This window comes from Nymphaea colorata, chromosome 4 (genome assembly GCF_008831285.2).
Source record: "Nymphaea colorata isolate Beijing-Zhang1983 chromosome 4, ASM883128v2, whole genome shotgun sequence".
Classification (NCBI taxonomy): domain Eukaryota; kingdom Viridiplantae; phylum Streptophyta; class Magnoliopsida; order Nymphaeales; family Nymphaeaceae; genus Nymphaea; species Nymphaea colorata.
In genome coordinates, this window is record NC_045141.1 from 7,801,296 (window position 1) to 7,813,528 (window position 12,233).

Here is a 12,233-nt window from a genome sequence, read left to right on the forward strand (position 1 = left end):
TTGCAGTCAAAGATACGGTGAACACCTTCTCTCTATCCGTGGAAATTAACTTTGGTTGGATAGAGAACAACCCAATGAAAATATCACTCTGACAAGAGAGAATAAGTCTCACTCCGAACAGATATATAAAGTCAATTATTCCAACACTCAACGGACTAATAAATTTGAAATCCTTTCTGTCATTTATGCATAATTAATGATAGGCTGTAATGTTGGAGAAGTTTCCTCTCACCTTCTTATATATATATATATATATCTGCATCTGTTATGACAAAGAATGAGAGTGAAAGGTCTATTTTTTTAGATTCCTGATAACAGAATCATGTAAGTCTTTTGTTTTGTCTTTCTCCCACCTTTTTCATTTATCTCTATTAGTTGCCGTCCACGAGTACGTTCGCCATAATAATGCTGATACTAACATTTGGTAACTACAAAGCACAGGCTATATCATTCAAATATTATAAATTTATATCTTTCTTATTTTAACTTCCTCATCTTATGCACATGCATGCTTGCTATTAACTGGTGGCACCGTGACCTACTTTGGACCCATCACTTGGCCCTTGGTCTCTACCTCCCAAGGTATCAACGTTTTTTGTTCTTTAAGCTCTATTAAACAAGAGCCTATATATCCTGTAGCGAACTTCTATCATCCAAACGTCTTTTCTAGTTTACGTCTCGTTATAAGCCTATAATCCAATCTATGCTTTAAACGTGACGTCCATATATATACTGTTCAATTGCATTCTAATGAGTAATATCACTTGGCCTGTGCAGACGCTATATCAACTTTAATTATTATCCTAATACTGTATATTTGGCTTTGTCATAGTTACATATTGGATCGAGTACCTCAAATGAAAATGCACCCATAAGGGTTGGATCATAAAATTCAACTCCAACTTGTATAGATAATTGTGGAGAGGTTGCTCATAGGCATAGCTACGGCTTTTCGATCTTGCCATCCCTGCAGTTCTGAGTTACCAGCTTGGATAAATTCAAGATCAGCTGGAGTTAATTTTTCCGTTGAGATCTAAAGGAAAACTTTCTTCATTATACATGACACGTTTCCATATAAAAACACTGCAACTATTCAAGACTCCTGCAATAGTATTAACCGTTATGTTTAGGAGAGTGCCACGAACTTCTCAAATAGAAAAATTCAGTGTATGGTTTTGGTAGGTTGGAAGACATGAAACAAACTCACATTAAAAAAATGTAAGAAAATCATAGCCAGGAGTCTCACTAAATATTTTTCCACTGAGAAATAAATCCAGCCATGACCTATTTTATTCGACTATGATTAATCAAACAAATTGTGGTCTTCAATACGTATGCCTAAAATTTCGCACTTGCTTTCGCCGTCATTCTTGTAGACTAACCTTAAAAAGATGCGTAGCTTAGAATTAAAGGTCAAGACAAAAGGATGTGGAGATTCAAGGTCAACTCTTCCTGGCACTTGAAGAGAGAGGGATTCTTATTACCAATGCATAATTGGAGTAAGGAACAGTTTTATCATATATGAGATTTTGGTATTTGTTACAAAGAAGTTGCTGGGAACAAGATAGGTTGATCCACAACAGTCACAGTTTGGTAAGCGATCAGTTGCCATTTCGATCTCTTGCAAAATCAACTTAATGTATTGTAAAACCGAGATGTTAATATGCAACTTGAAGCATGGCGGGGACAATATTCTAAAGCATCGAAAGCATGCCTAATACCCTATGGAAATAGAAGTAAGGGTGTGAGATTTGACTCTTGTATTAGGTGGTAGAATGAAATACTTTACCTGCTTACCCAACAGAGACCCATACTTTACAAACAATATGGGTCTCGCTAAAGTTGGGTAACTGAGAAATAAGATTGGGCACTAGGCAAGGGGTGGGCATTGGACCGGCTCGATGTCTGAAAGTCAGGTCCGATACCTGAAACCCGGGTTCGATACCTGAAACCCGGGCCCAGACTCGGCCCGGCCCAACCCAGTTATAACAAAAACCTATTTTTAAAATATAAAATAAATTTTTTGAATATAAAATATATTTTATAATAAAATATATATTATTAATGATAGTAAAAATTATTTTAAAAATTAATCGGGCTGGATTGACCCCCATTGAGCCGGATCGAACCCCCAATTGGGCCAGCCCATCGGGCCCAAACTCAGGCCCGGGCAAGGTTTTTTAAGGTCGAAGCCCTGCCGGCGGCCCGACACGACGCCCTCCTCTTACATTAAGCTGGCAAGATGGGCATAGGCCATAGAAATGGGCTTGGGCTGCCCTGTGCCCAGTTTGACATTGGGTTGGGCTGGGTTGAATTCCATAAAAATAGTTTTATTAACTTTAAATAAAATATATGCATATTAATTTAAAAAAATTATTAAAATTGAAATGGCCGGGTTTGGGCCCAATCCATGTTGGTTTGGGTCGGAACTGTCAAAATGAGATTTGGTCCGGCCTATACCAGGTGTCCGCTGGGCCGGCCTGATGCCCACTCCTCCACCTTAGAAAGATGAGACTTAAATAGTTGAAGGAAAGAAAGAGACGAGAATAAGAGAAAGAGAGACTAGAATAAGAGAAAGAGCGAGGTCACGCATGACTCGTGATTGGTATGCTTGACTTTCTCTTTTCCTACAAGCTGTGTTTGACTTTGTTTTTCTCTAAAAAGTTGGGCAAGCTGACGTTGACTATTTCTAAAACCCCGTTCTTGCCCCCATACCCAAAGAAATTCAAAGAGCGGTGGTCCCTTTTGCTTCTCCTTAACAATTCTCCAGTCAATTCCTGTTCCCTTATTCAAACAAAACAACTTAAACTGGGGTTCTTTTGTTTTATAAGGTGTCATTAACTAAAATTCATTTAATTAGAGCGATTTGATATGATGTCAAAATTGGCCACTTCTTCCACATCAGTTGTTATAAAGAATGATGAAAACTCGTGGCGAACGCGGAAGTGTCAACACTGGCGCACTTGCAGATGACATTTGGGGAGTGACGTAGATGACTTCTTTCACATCCCCCGTCCTCTTATATATATGAGCTGAGTCGTCCGCCTAGTTCGCTTAAGGCGTTCCTTGTTTTCCCTCCACTTCCCTCTCCTTTCCAGCCAAATCGTGTTTGAGCTTGCATTCCCTTTCTTCTTCCTCTTCTTGGTCTTCCTGTTTGTTAGCAGCAGGTGAAGAGAAGTGAGGTCGGAAACAGAGAGATGGAAAGTGTCTGCGTTGATCTGTTCCTGGGGTTCGGCCTCAACGCTGCTCCGCACAGTGGATCCGAAGAGAAGATGGCAGGTCGTGAAGGATTCAATCAGCCACAGTTCACTTCCATGGGGTTGCAGCCACCCACATCGGCCAGTAGCCAAGAGGTAAAATTAGCCGATTGTTCTTGTTTCTTCCATCATTTTGGTTCATTTCTTAAACGCTTTAGCTGTAGACAAACAGATCCATAATCCTCTGAATGATTCAGAGGTAGATCTGGCGTTCACGTTGGTGGTTTTCATTTCATCAAAGAACAACATCTTCTGGCTCCAACAGCATATGTGGAGGCCCTCCCACTCTTATGGCCATTGGGAGCTCAGCCTTTTAATCTTTATGACCGCGTGCAGGAAAGGAAACTGGAGGATGAGTTGAGGAGGATCAGCCAGGAGAACGAGAAGCTGAGCCGGATGCTTGGGGAGATGTGCCAGAGCTACAACGCCCTCCAGGCCCAGATGACCACTCTGATCAACAGCACCGGCGGCGGCGGATGCAGCGGTGGCAGAAGGGACGAAGGGGCCACGGCCTCGAGGAAAAGGAAGGAGGAAGAGCAGAGCTCCTCCAGTGACGAGGGGTCGATAAGCAAGAGGGCGAGGGAAGAATTTTCGTCGGCCTCGGCTGCCACCAACCTCATCACGCGAGTCCACTTCAAGACTGACCCTTCCGACGCCAGCCTGGTGAGTCAGCCATCGTTTCCACCACCTGTTCTCCATGCCTTGCCTGACTATCTATGTGAAGACCAAATGGCTGAAGGAAGACAACTCTGTGTGTTGGGTGCAGATAGTGAAGGACGGGTACCAATGGAGGAAATACGGGCAGAAAGTGACGAAGGACAACCCTTCTCCTAGGGCCTACTTTAGATGTGCCTTTGCTCCCGGATGCCCTGTGAAGAAGAAGGTAAACTTCAGTCTCTTGTCGATTTAGGCGATTAGAATAAGGAACAGAGAGAGCAGGCAATTGAAGAAGGAAAGTCCTTATGTGGTCGACTCGATGGTTATGTTTTGTTTATAGGTTCAGAGAAGCGCGGAAGACAGGTCCATCTTGGTGGCGACGTACGAGGGCCAGCATAACCACGCCCAGCCATCGGCCGACGCTGCACCACCAACTTGCTCCGCCACCTCACGGTCTACCATCGATGGTTCGATTCCTACCTCCGTCTCCGTGGAAGCGCCGCGGCCCACCTTCATGCTCGATTCGACATGTCCAGGATCCAAAAGGGAGGAGGCGCCCTTGCTAGGCGGCGGGGATCTGCAGAAAGCGGTGGCGGAGCATGTGGCGGTATCTCTGGCCAACGACCCGACGTTTGCAGCGGCCTTGGCGTCGGCCTTCCTTTCTTCCCAAACTAATCGGTGCCATTAGGCTTTGAAGGACAGAAAAGCACCGTGGCTGTTGCCGAGAGGGTTAAGAGCTTAAGAGGCAACACGCGCCTTTCAATCGTTGCAAATTGTAATTGGCGGCAAGTGAAATTTGTACAAGCTTCATTCTTATGAAATTTACCATTTTTAAGTTTCTTTCCACTCCTTAAGCTTTCGTTAAAAATATTTTAAGGTACTTAATTTCTTGTTAATAGATATTTTAAGCAAAAAAATATACATGTCAATATGTTTATAAACTCTCATTTAACACAAACGTTATTATTTTATAAAAAGATTACTTTTTCTGTTATCAATTTTTTGGTGTTAGAAGGGTCATTATTCTTTTTAAAATACTAGAATATCTGAAATATGTTTAAAAAAAAAATTGTAATTAAATGCAGTATGAATCTGAGAATTTCAGCTTCTCTTATGTGTATATATATGACTGCCTTTTAAGAGTCATTCACGCATCTAATCAAAGCCGTCAAAACCAACATAATGAACTGTTAAAGAAAAAAATACTGAAAAAAAACGTCATGACCATTTTCATTATATAGTATCAGTTCATTTTTTTTATTGTTTTTCTTTTATCTATCCATTTAGTTATGGATAATTCTATGTAGCGGAAGTCATCATTTCTATTACAAGAAATCAAACGTAATGTCATAACGTTTAATATTATATATATATATATATATATATATATATATATATATAAGAAACTTAAATTGTTGAAGGATAGGAAACAATCTTAAACTCTAATCTTTTTTAGATCTGTTGTTTAGCAAAAAAACAAAGAAAATTTGTGAATTAATAATAGATGACGAAAATACACGATATTACATTTTTATGTTTATTTTTCTCTTAACTGTCAATTTGAACAAGAATAAGAGCTGAGGTTGATCTTTATCCATCTAAGATCTAAGTGTCTAGCTCTCTCTCACACACACTATATATAGATAGGTGTCTGCTGTTGTTTTGCTTGGGGGAGTTTGCTCGTTTTTTTTTTTTTTTTGCATGTTCGATAAGAAGCGGTTGTACTGTAACAAGCTCCGACCGTGCACAAGGGTTTAAATTTCATCTGCTTCTAAACTTGTGGCGACTTCCTTGAACAGGACCTGTTCCTAAAATTGTGTAAGGCAAAATTGTGCAAGGCAAAGAGACCGGAAGAAAAAGTGAGGGGTCTGACTTTTCTTCCTTTAATTTTTTTTTTTTTCAGTTATAAGTCTTCTTGGTGACCAATCTTTAATAGTAAACTTTTTCAACCCCCGTCTACACTTCATTATGTTCATTTCATTTTGATCGTCTTTCTCATCTTTTTCTTCTCAAGAAAACAATTCTTCTACGAATGAATTTCTCAAAGAAATTGTAAGTAGAATAAAACATAACATGATGAGAAAACGAAGATGCCCATACTTGCAAATTGACCGTCTGCTTCACAAGGGCATCTAAGGAGGAGATGTGGCTGAACTTGTGCCGAGCATACTTTTTCCTAATTAATTTGAATACGATTGAAGTGAAATTCTGCGGACATTGTCCGTTAAGAGGCAAAGAGGGAGTTGTTGATTCGGTTTTAGATGCAATATCTCTGGCTAGGAAGATAAACGAGAGGCTGATCCAGTGGGTCAAAGAAGCCTATACATAGCGAAATGGAGGCCAAGTCAAGTGGGTCAAGAACTGCCAAGTACAGTTAGAGATGCTAATAAATCCGATCTAGATCAGATATCAGAGCGAACCGCATAATGTAAAATGAATATAGAACAAATTTGATTTTCAATTAAGAATTCAGATCGTGTTCGGATATAAGAACTGACATCCTGTCAGGTTTAGATTCAAATTCTAATTTAAGTAAACATTGACTGGATTCATATTCTGATTTAGATCAGATATAGTTTTAATTTTAAATAAACATCATATAATTAATGTCTATAATATGGTTGGGATTGAGTTTAAAAGTCGGATTCAGATGTCAATCTCAAAATCGGATTCAGATTATGAATTCAGATTTTAGATTTAGATATGATATAAATTTTTTCATCCAAATTCGGACATGAATCCTAATATGAATATATAGATGTCTAAAAATGGATATGTTAAAATATATATCTGAATGAAGTTTGATCTATTGACATCGAACTTTCTATTCTAGGCAAAGGATTCTCTTGTGATTCAAAATGTATTAATTAGCTCATAACTTGAGTTTCAAAGTTTAACTGCTTAATTGCTAGGTAGCAATGAAAATAAATGTGGTCTTCGAGGTGGTTGGCACAATGGTTAGGGCGAGAGCTGATAGGTGGCCAGTTCCTGTTTTGAATCCCAAAAGGTCAACACTTTGTACTGCAAAAAAGTGTCACTGACACATAAGGTAAAGTGAAGTGGGGGTGGCACTCGGAAGCACTAAAAATAGGCTCTATACCATAAGGAAACAAGGGGCTAGGTGAAAGCTTTGGCTCTTTTTTGGATTAGAATGGAACACTCCTCCTACTCACCTCACCTGCATGAAAATATGGAAAAGTAAGAGATACTAAACATTGACACATTCTCAATGACTTTAATGTAATTGGTAGGCAGCGATGAAATTGAATCTGGAAAAGTAAGAGATACTTAAAATTGACACATTCTCAATGACTTTATGTTGAACTGAAGAAATTCATGCCCAAAAACCAATAATTCCAAATATACATTTTAGGGCACAAAGGCAACCTCTAAGGCTACAAAGAATTCGAAAATAGAGGCAAGAAATAGGATTTTCAAGACAATAAATATTAAATGTATAGTTAGTCGTTGATAGTACAGTTTATATAGTTCCTCAACACAAACAATTATTGTTGAGATAGTTCAACTGGAATATTAATGTCATGTTGTTGTGTGGATAAAAGCATATAGCATGATAGTACCCAGGGAACCAAAATGGAGCTGATATACCATTGGCATTTATATTACATCCTCGCTACCACCAATATTTATGACAATTTTGAAATGCTAGTCACTAAATGTAAATAACAGGAAAGGCATGAAAGAGATTGAGATATAGACCTATTATTGAGAAATGTTTTATCTTTTTAATAAATCCAACTGGCACACCATCCAATACATTTAACATCGGGATAGTAAATTTAATTACGCATCGAATGGCTGTGATTGGAAGAAGACTAAAAATAATCGAAGAGTTTGAATTCTGTTAGTAGCTTTTTAATTTAACATAGTTGCAAATTGTTAGATATCTACTTTGAAAACCAGCTCTTTAATTAATTTTAATTTCGTTGAGTTGACCACCTCAGCTCATTAAAAAGTTAGCTATCCACTATCCAGCTGTTTGCAATGTTTGTGGACATATTTCGCGTGGTTCGAAAAGAGCATGTTTGCTTCAACAAGCTACTTAATTTTCCAGCCTGCACGTGGCGGGCCATGTATGTTTCGGAGATTTCATGTGGAGCTATAAATATGGATAACATTGACTCCATTAAAGGTGCATGCAGCGACCGAGTTTGGCAGATCAGCGGCTCCCGTGGTCGGCAAGTAGTGACTGACGATCCCACCGTCCCGTCGACGAGTGAGCCACGTATAATAATTCAAATTGGATTTTATATCAGATCCTACTCTGTAACAATATTGACCGCTTGAATATTTTTGTCTCGTGAACATGCTTTTTAAGAGTTTCCCGACGATTACGATCCATTGTCAGAGAAGACTAAAGGCCTCCTCATCTTTTTGTCTCCAGGTTTTTGGGTTGCATTGGCATCAGCGATGATGACGCATTGAATTTGAATCGAGCATCTTTAACTACAATAACGATGATGACGCATTGAATTTGAATCGAGCATCTTTAACTACAATAAGACGAGTAGTGCCCAAAGATTTCTGAAAGCCAATTTGAGTTCAAACATGCGCATGTGTTCGTTCTGCCGCAAAGTGTAATTCGGGATGTTAGAATGAGACTGAACGTTGGTCTCTTTTAGCTTACAGTTTATTCAGCTGAGCATACTATAAGGTGGTGATGAGGAGGTGGTTATACCCGTAACTACCATCATCGATGTCACTACCGAGCTTCCTGTCAACCTGTATACAATTAATCGAGCCAACTTTAGCTCTACCTTTTTGTTAAACTAGTTGAACTCAAGCTTATAAATAAGTTGAATTAAATTACATAGATTACACTCAGATTAAACTTAATAAACTTGTTTAATCGAAAATAATTTTTTTTGGTAATTTCCATACTTAAAAACAAAGAAAAGAGACCAGGTCAAAGGAGGAGTTGTAAATCAGACTTAAACGAGTACATCGATTCAGTCTTTCAAGTCGAGCTCGAACTGACCTTATATAATGACTCACACTCAAGTCAAATAAAACATGAGTTTAGTGGAGAGCTCGATTCTACCTGTAGAGCCCTACTAGTGATCATCAATACAATATTAACCATGGGCGTAGTAGCTAAGGGGAGGTGGGCAGGGACGCTAGCCCCCATCAATTTTTTCTCTTAATTTACAAGTTTAAAAAAAAATTGTGTATCGTATATAAAAATTTTAAAAAATGATATTTTGACCGTTTCAAAATTTTGAAACCATAATTCAGCTCTTTATGTGAAAAAATCTTGAGCTCGGGAAAAAACAGAGGCCACCGTTACTGTTCTTGCCCTTTCGTTGGTGGGATCGGGTCATTAGCGGAGCCAAGTGTGGGCTATTGCCCCGGCCAATCAACACCAATCCTTGCAAACCTATATTGTGAGGGAGCTTGATTTGGTTACCAAACTCACGTCACCTACCTTGCTGACCCTTAAACACCAAACTCAACTAAACCAAACTCAACTAAGAATTGTGCCCTTTTGATACAATTTCCTGACTCTATCACGGGATCGAAGTGGGTGTCCATTCGACGGGCGAACAAGGAGGGCGGTTGTCTGGTAATTGACCGCCGAAGTCGGTGAGTTAAGACTCTTTAAAGGGGAGAGATTGCACGGTGGCCACGAAGTCATGGTCATTGGTCAAGCGTCGGCGTCAACCGGACTCGTGGAGAAAATGGATTAGTAATTTAGTATTGCCAACTTCCTGCCGACGACGTCCTCATTCCGGCAAACGCCAAAGTTGCATCATTTGTCTCCTCAACGTTTGGCGTTTATCCATCCATTGACTCATTTACGACTTGGAGAGAGAGAGAGAGAGAGAAGGCGTGCGTTTGGTTCTCTCGTCCACCTTGTCTTTTATGAGGACAGTGTTTGATGCGAAGTTGGGCACGCCCACTTTCTTGAGATGGTTCGTCGTTTTATTCTTTTAAATAAGGATGAGCATTGGCTGCTTTTTGGCGACTTGGACGGGCATGATGGAGAAGAGGAGAGAGATGGCATCTCTACTTTTCGACGTCGTGAAGACCTGGTATAGTCCTTTGGGTTATAGGCCACGAGACCTATACAACCTCGACATTAATGTGCACGTATTTTAGCTTTCTGACAAAAGGGAAGTTCTCAACGAATTAATTTAATACTTACAAAGTACATGGAAAAATGCACCGGTCTAAAGACACTAGGTCGACTGCCAAGCTTTTTAAAGGAGAGCCTAAACAGGGCTGTCATTATATCCGATTTTGAATTGGATATCCAAGTGAACGGTTTTGAAAAAAATTGGATATGAAAAATAAAATTAATATATGTTTAAAAAATCAAATTGGACTCAGATTTAAGAAATGACATATGATCAGATTTAGATATACATAGATATTCAACCAGATTTGAATTCTGATCAGATTTAGTTTTAAACAAATATCATACATCTAATTTTCTCACATTTTAAAAATCGAAAAGATTCGGTTTGAAATTCACATTCATATATGAATGTAAAAATCAGCATTTTTGTGAAAAAAAGATTTTAGATTTAGATTTGAATATGACTTTTTTTTGTTCGTATTCAAATCCAAACATGTGACTATCTAAAAAAGCAAATATGATTAAGGGTATATCCGATTCAAATCCGATCCATTGACATCCTTAGAGCAGTGAGTGTTTTCCGATTGTTCACACCCCTCTCTCAGGGATGTCGATGCGAATCACTAAAAATTTTAAATTGGGTTTTGAAAACAAGTTCAAGAAAAAAAGGTTCTACCCGTAATCGGACCAATGACTAAGCATTTCTCAGACGGTGTACAAGTCATTTGATACAATCATATATACTTGTGGATAGATTGAAATTGAAATTGAAAATTCATTTTGAATTTGGTTTTGAACAATAAATTTTTAAGCTAGTTTTAGGCAAATTGGAATGGAATTTTGGACAAGTTGTTTGGAAAATTAACTTGTTTAGACAAGCTATTTGAAAATTCAATTTGCTTTTAGAAAGTTGGGAAAAATTGAAAAATCTTCAAAATGAAAGATCATTAAAAGTGCCATTTGAATTTGGTTTCAAAATTTGGCAAAAATATTGAAAATTGATTTAGGTCGTGATTTTGACCCAAGATTTTGGAAAGTTGCTAGATAATTTGAAAATTTGGATCAGAAATTTTGATAGATAATTGGGAATTTGGCTTGAAAAATTGACAATTTTGGTGATTAAGATCTAGTTTCATGTTGTGAACTCATGATTATCTCATGATTTTGGATTGAAATTGAGATAAACTTGTCATCAATTTTTTAGGAAAAATGACTAAGTTGACTTAGCAAATGAAACAAATTTTAGACAAAGTGGCTAAACGTTGTTAGCAAATGATTGATTTTGAATTCTCTTTTTGCCAAATCATGCAATTAGGTTTGAGAGATATTGACTCCATTCCAAATGAGTTCCCTTTTTAGAAAAGAGTTGGGAGCAACAAAAAACCCACTCTTTTGTTGAAGATTCCAAAATACTAGAAAACATGTTTTCAAACGTATTTTGGTCAAATTAAGGTAGGTTGCTATTTGTGTTTTCTTTGAAACTAAGTACGATTTTGAAGTTCTCGTTGCAATATGACTTGATCACTTTTTGCAACCTAAACTAAGATTACTTAATCCCTAGAGAAGGTGTATATGGTGCAATTGATTTTGGTGAATGTGAATGCATGAAAGAAGAAGAGAAACTATATGAGACACTTATTCTTCTCTCTCTCATAATTTCTCAACATTCACTCAAAATAAACATGCATTATGTAGTCTATATACCCAAAGATTGACTTTTAATTGAGATGTGGGACTTTTTCTACATATGCTTAACATTTTTATTAAGCATAAGAGTTAGAGATGGAGTCAACAAGCTTGAAACTTGAATTAAAATCTCAAAATAATGAAAAATCATGTAAATGAAGTTAAAATCAAAGTTCAAAATGTATAGGAGACATGGCTAACACTAATTTTTGTCTTAAAATAACAATAAAATCCAGTTCTGAAGATTTATATAGCTGAAAATCTGAAATGTCAATTCTAAAAAAGCTTGTTTATTAGAGAATAATGACAAATCATTGAAACTTGCTTAACTTTTCATGAGTTAAACATCTAAATCAGTAAGAGAATTGTTAATCTTTATGACATGCTCCCATTCATGTTGGGTATTAGACACGAAGTTTTTAGAAAAACTTTCCTTTCTAAAACCAAATTAGATTTCAGATTTTATGCTGAAAGATTCATTCATTCCTTGAGCAATATCAGCATATTTAATATTCACTTTCGAGGGAAATGAA

The 12,233-nt window shown here is 37.8% G+C and overlaps 1 protein-coding gene across 1 annotated transcript; it reads left to right on the forward strand.

The window, feature by feature from the left end:
* The first annotated feature begins 3,025 nt into the window (after positions 1–3,025).
* LOC116252283 (probable WRKY transcription factor 40) lies at positions 3,026–5,239 on the forward strand. Its single transcript, XM_031626440.2, has 4 exons — positions 3,026–3,353; positions 3,594–3,920; positions 4,024–4,140; positions 4,255–5,239. The coding sequence occupies exons 1-4, from the start codon at positions 3,198–3,200 to the stop codon at positions 4,600–4,602; spliced, it is 948 nt and encodes a 315-aa protein (XP_031482300.1). The 5' UTR covers positions 3,026–3,197; the 3' UTR covers positions 4,603–5,239.
* The last annotated feature ends 6,994 nt before the right edge of the window (positions 5,240–12,233 follow it).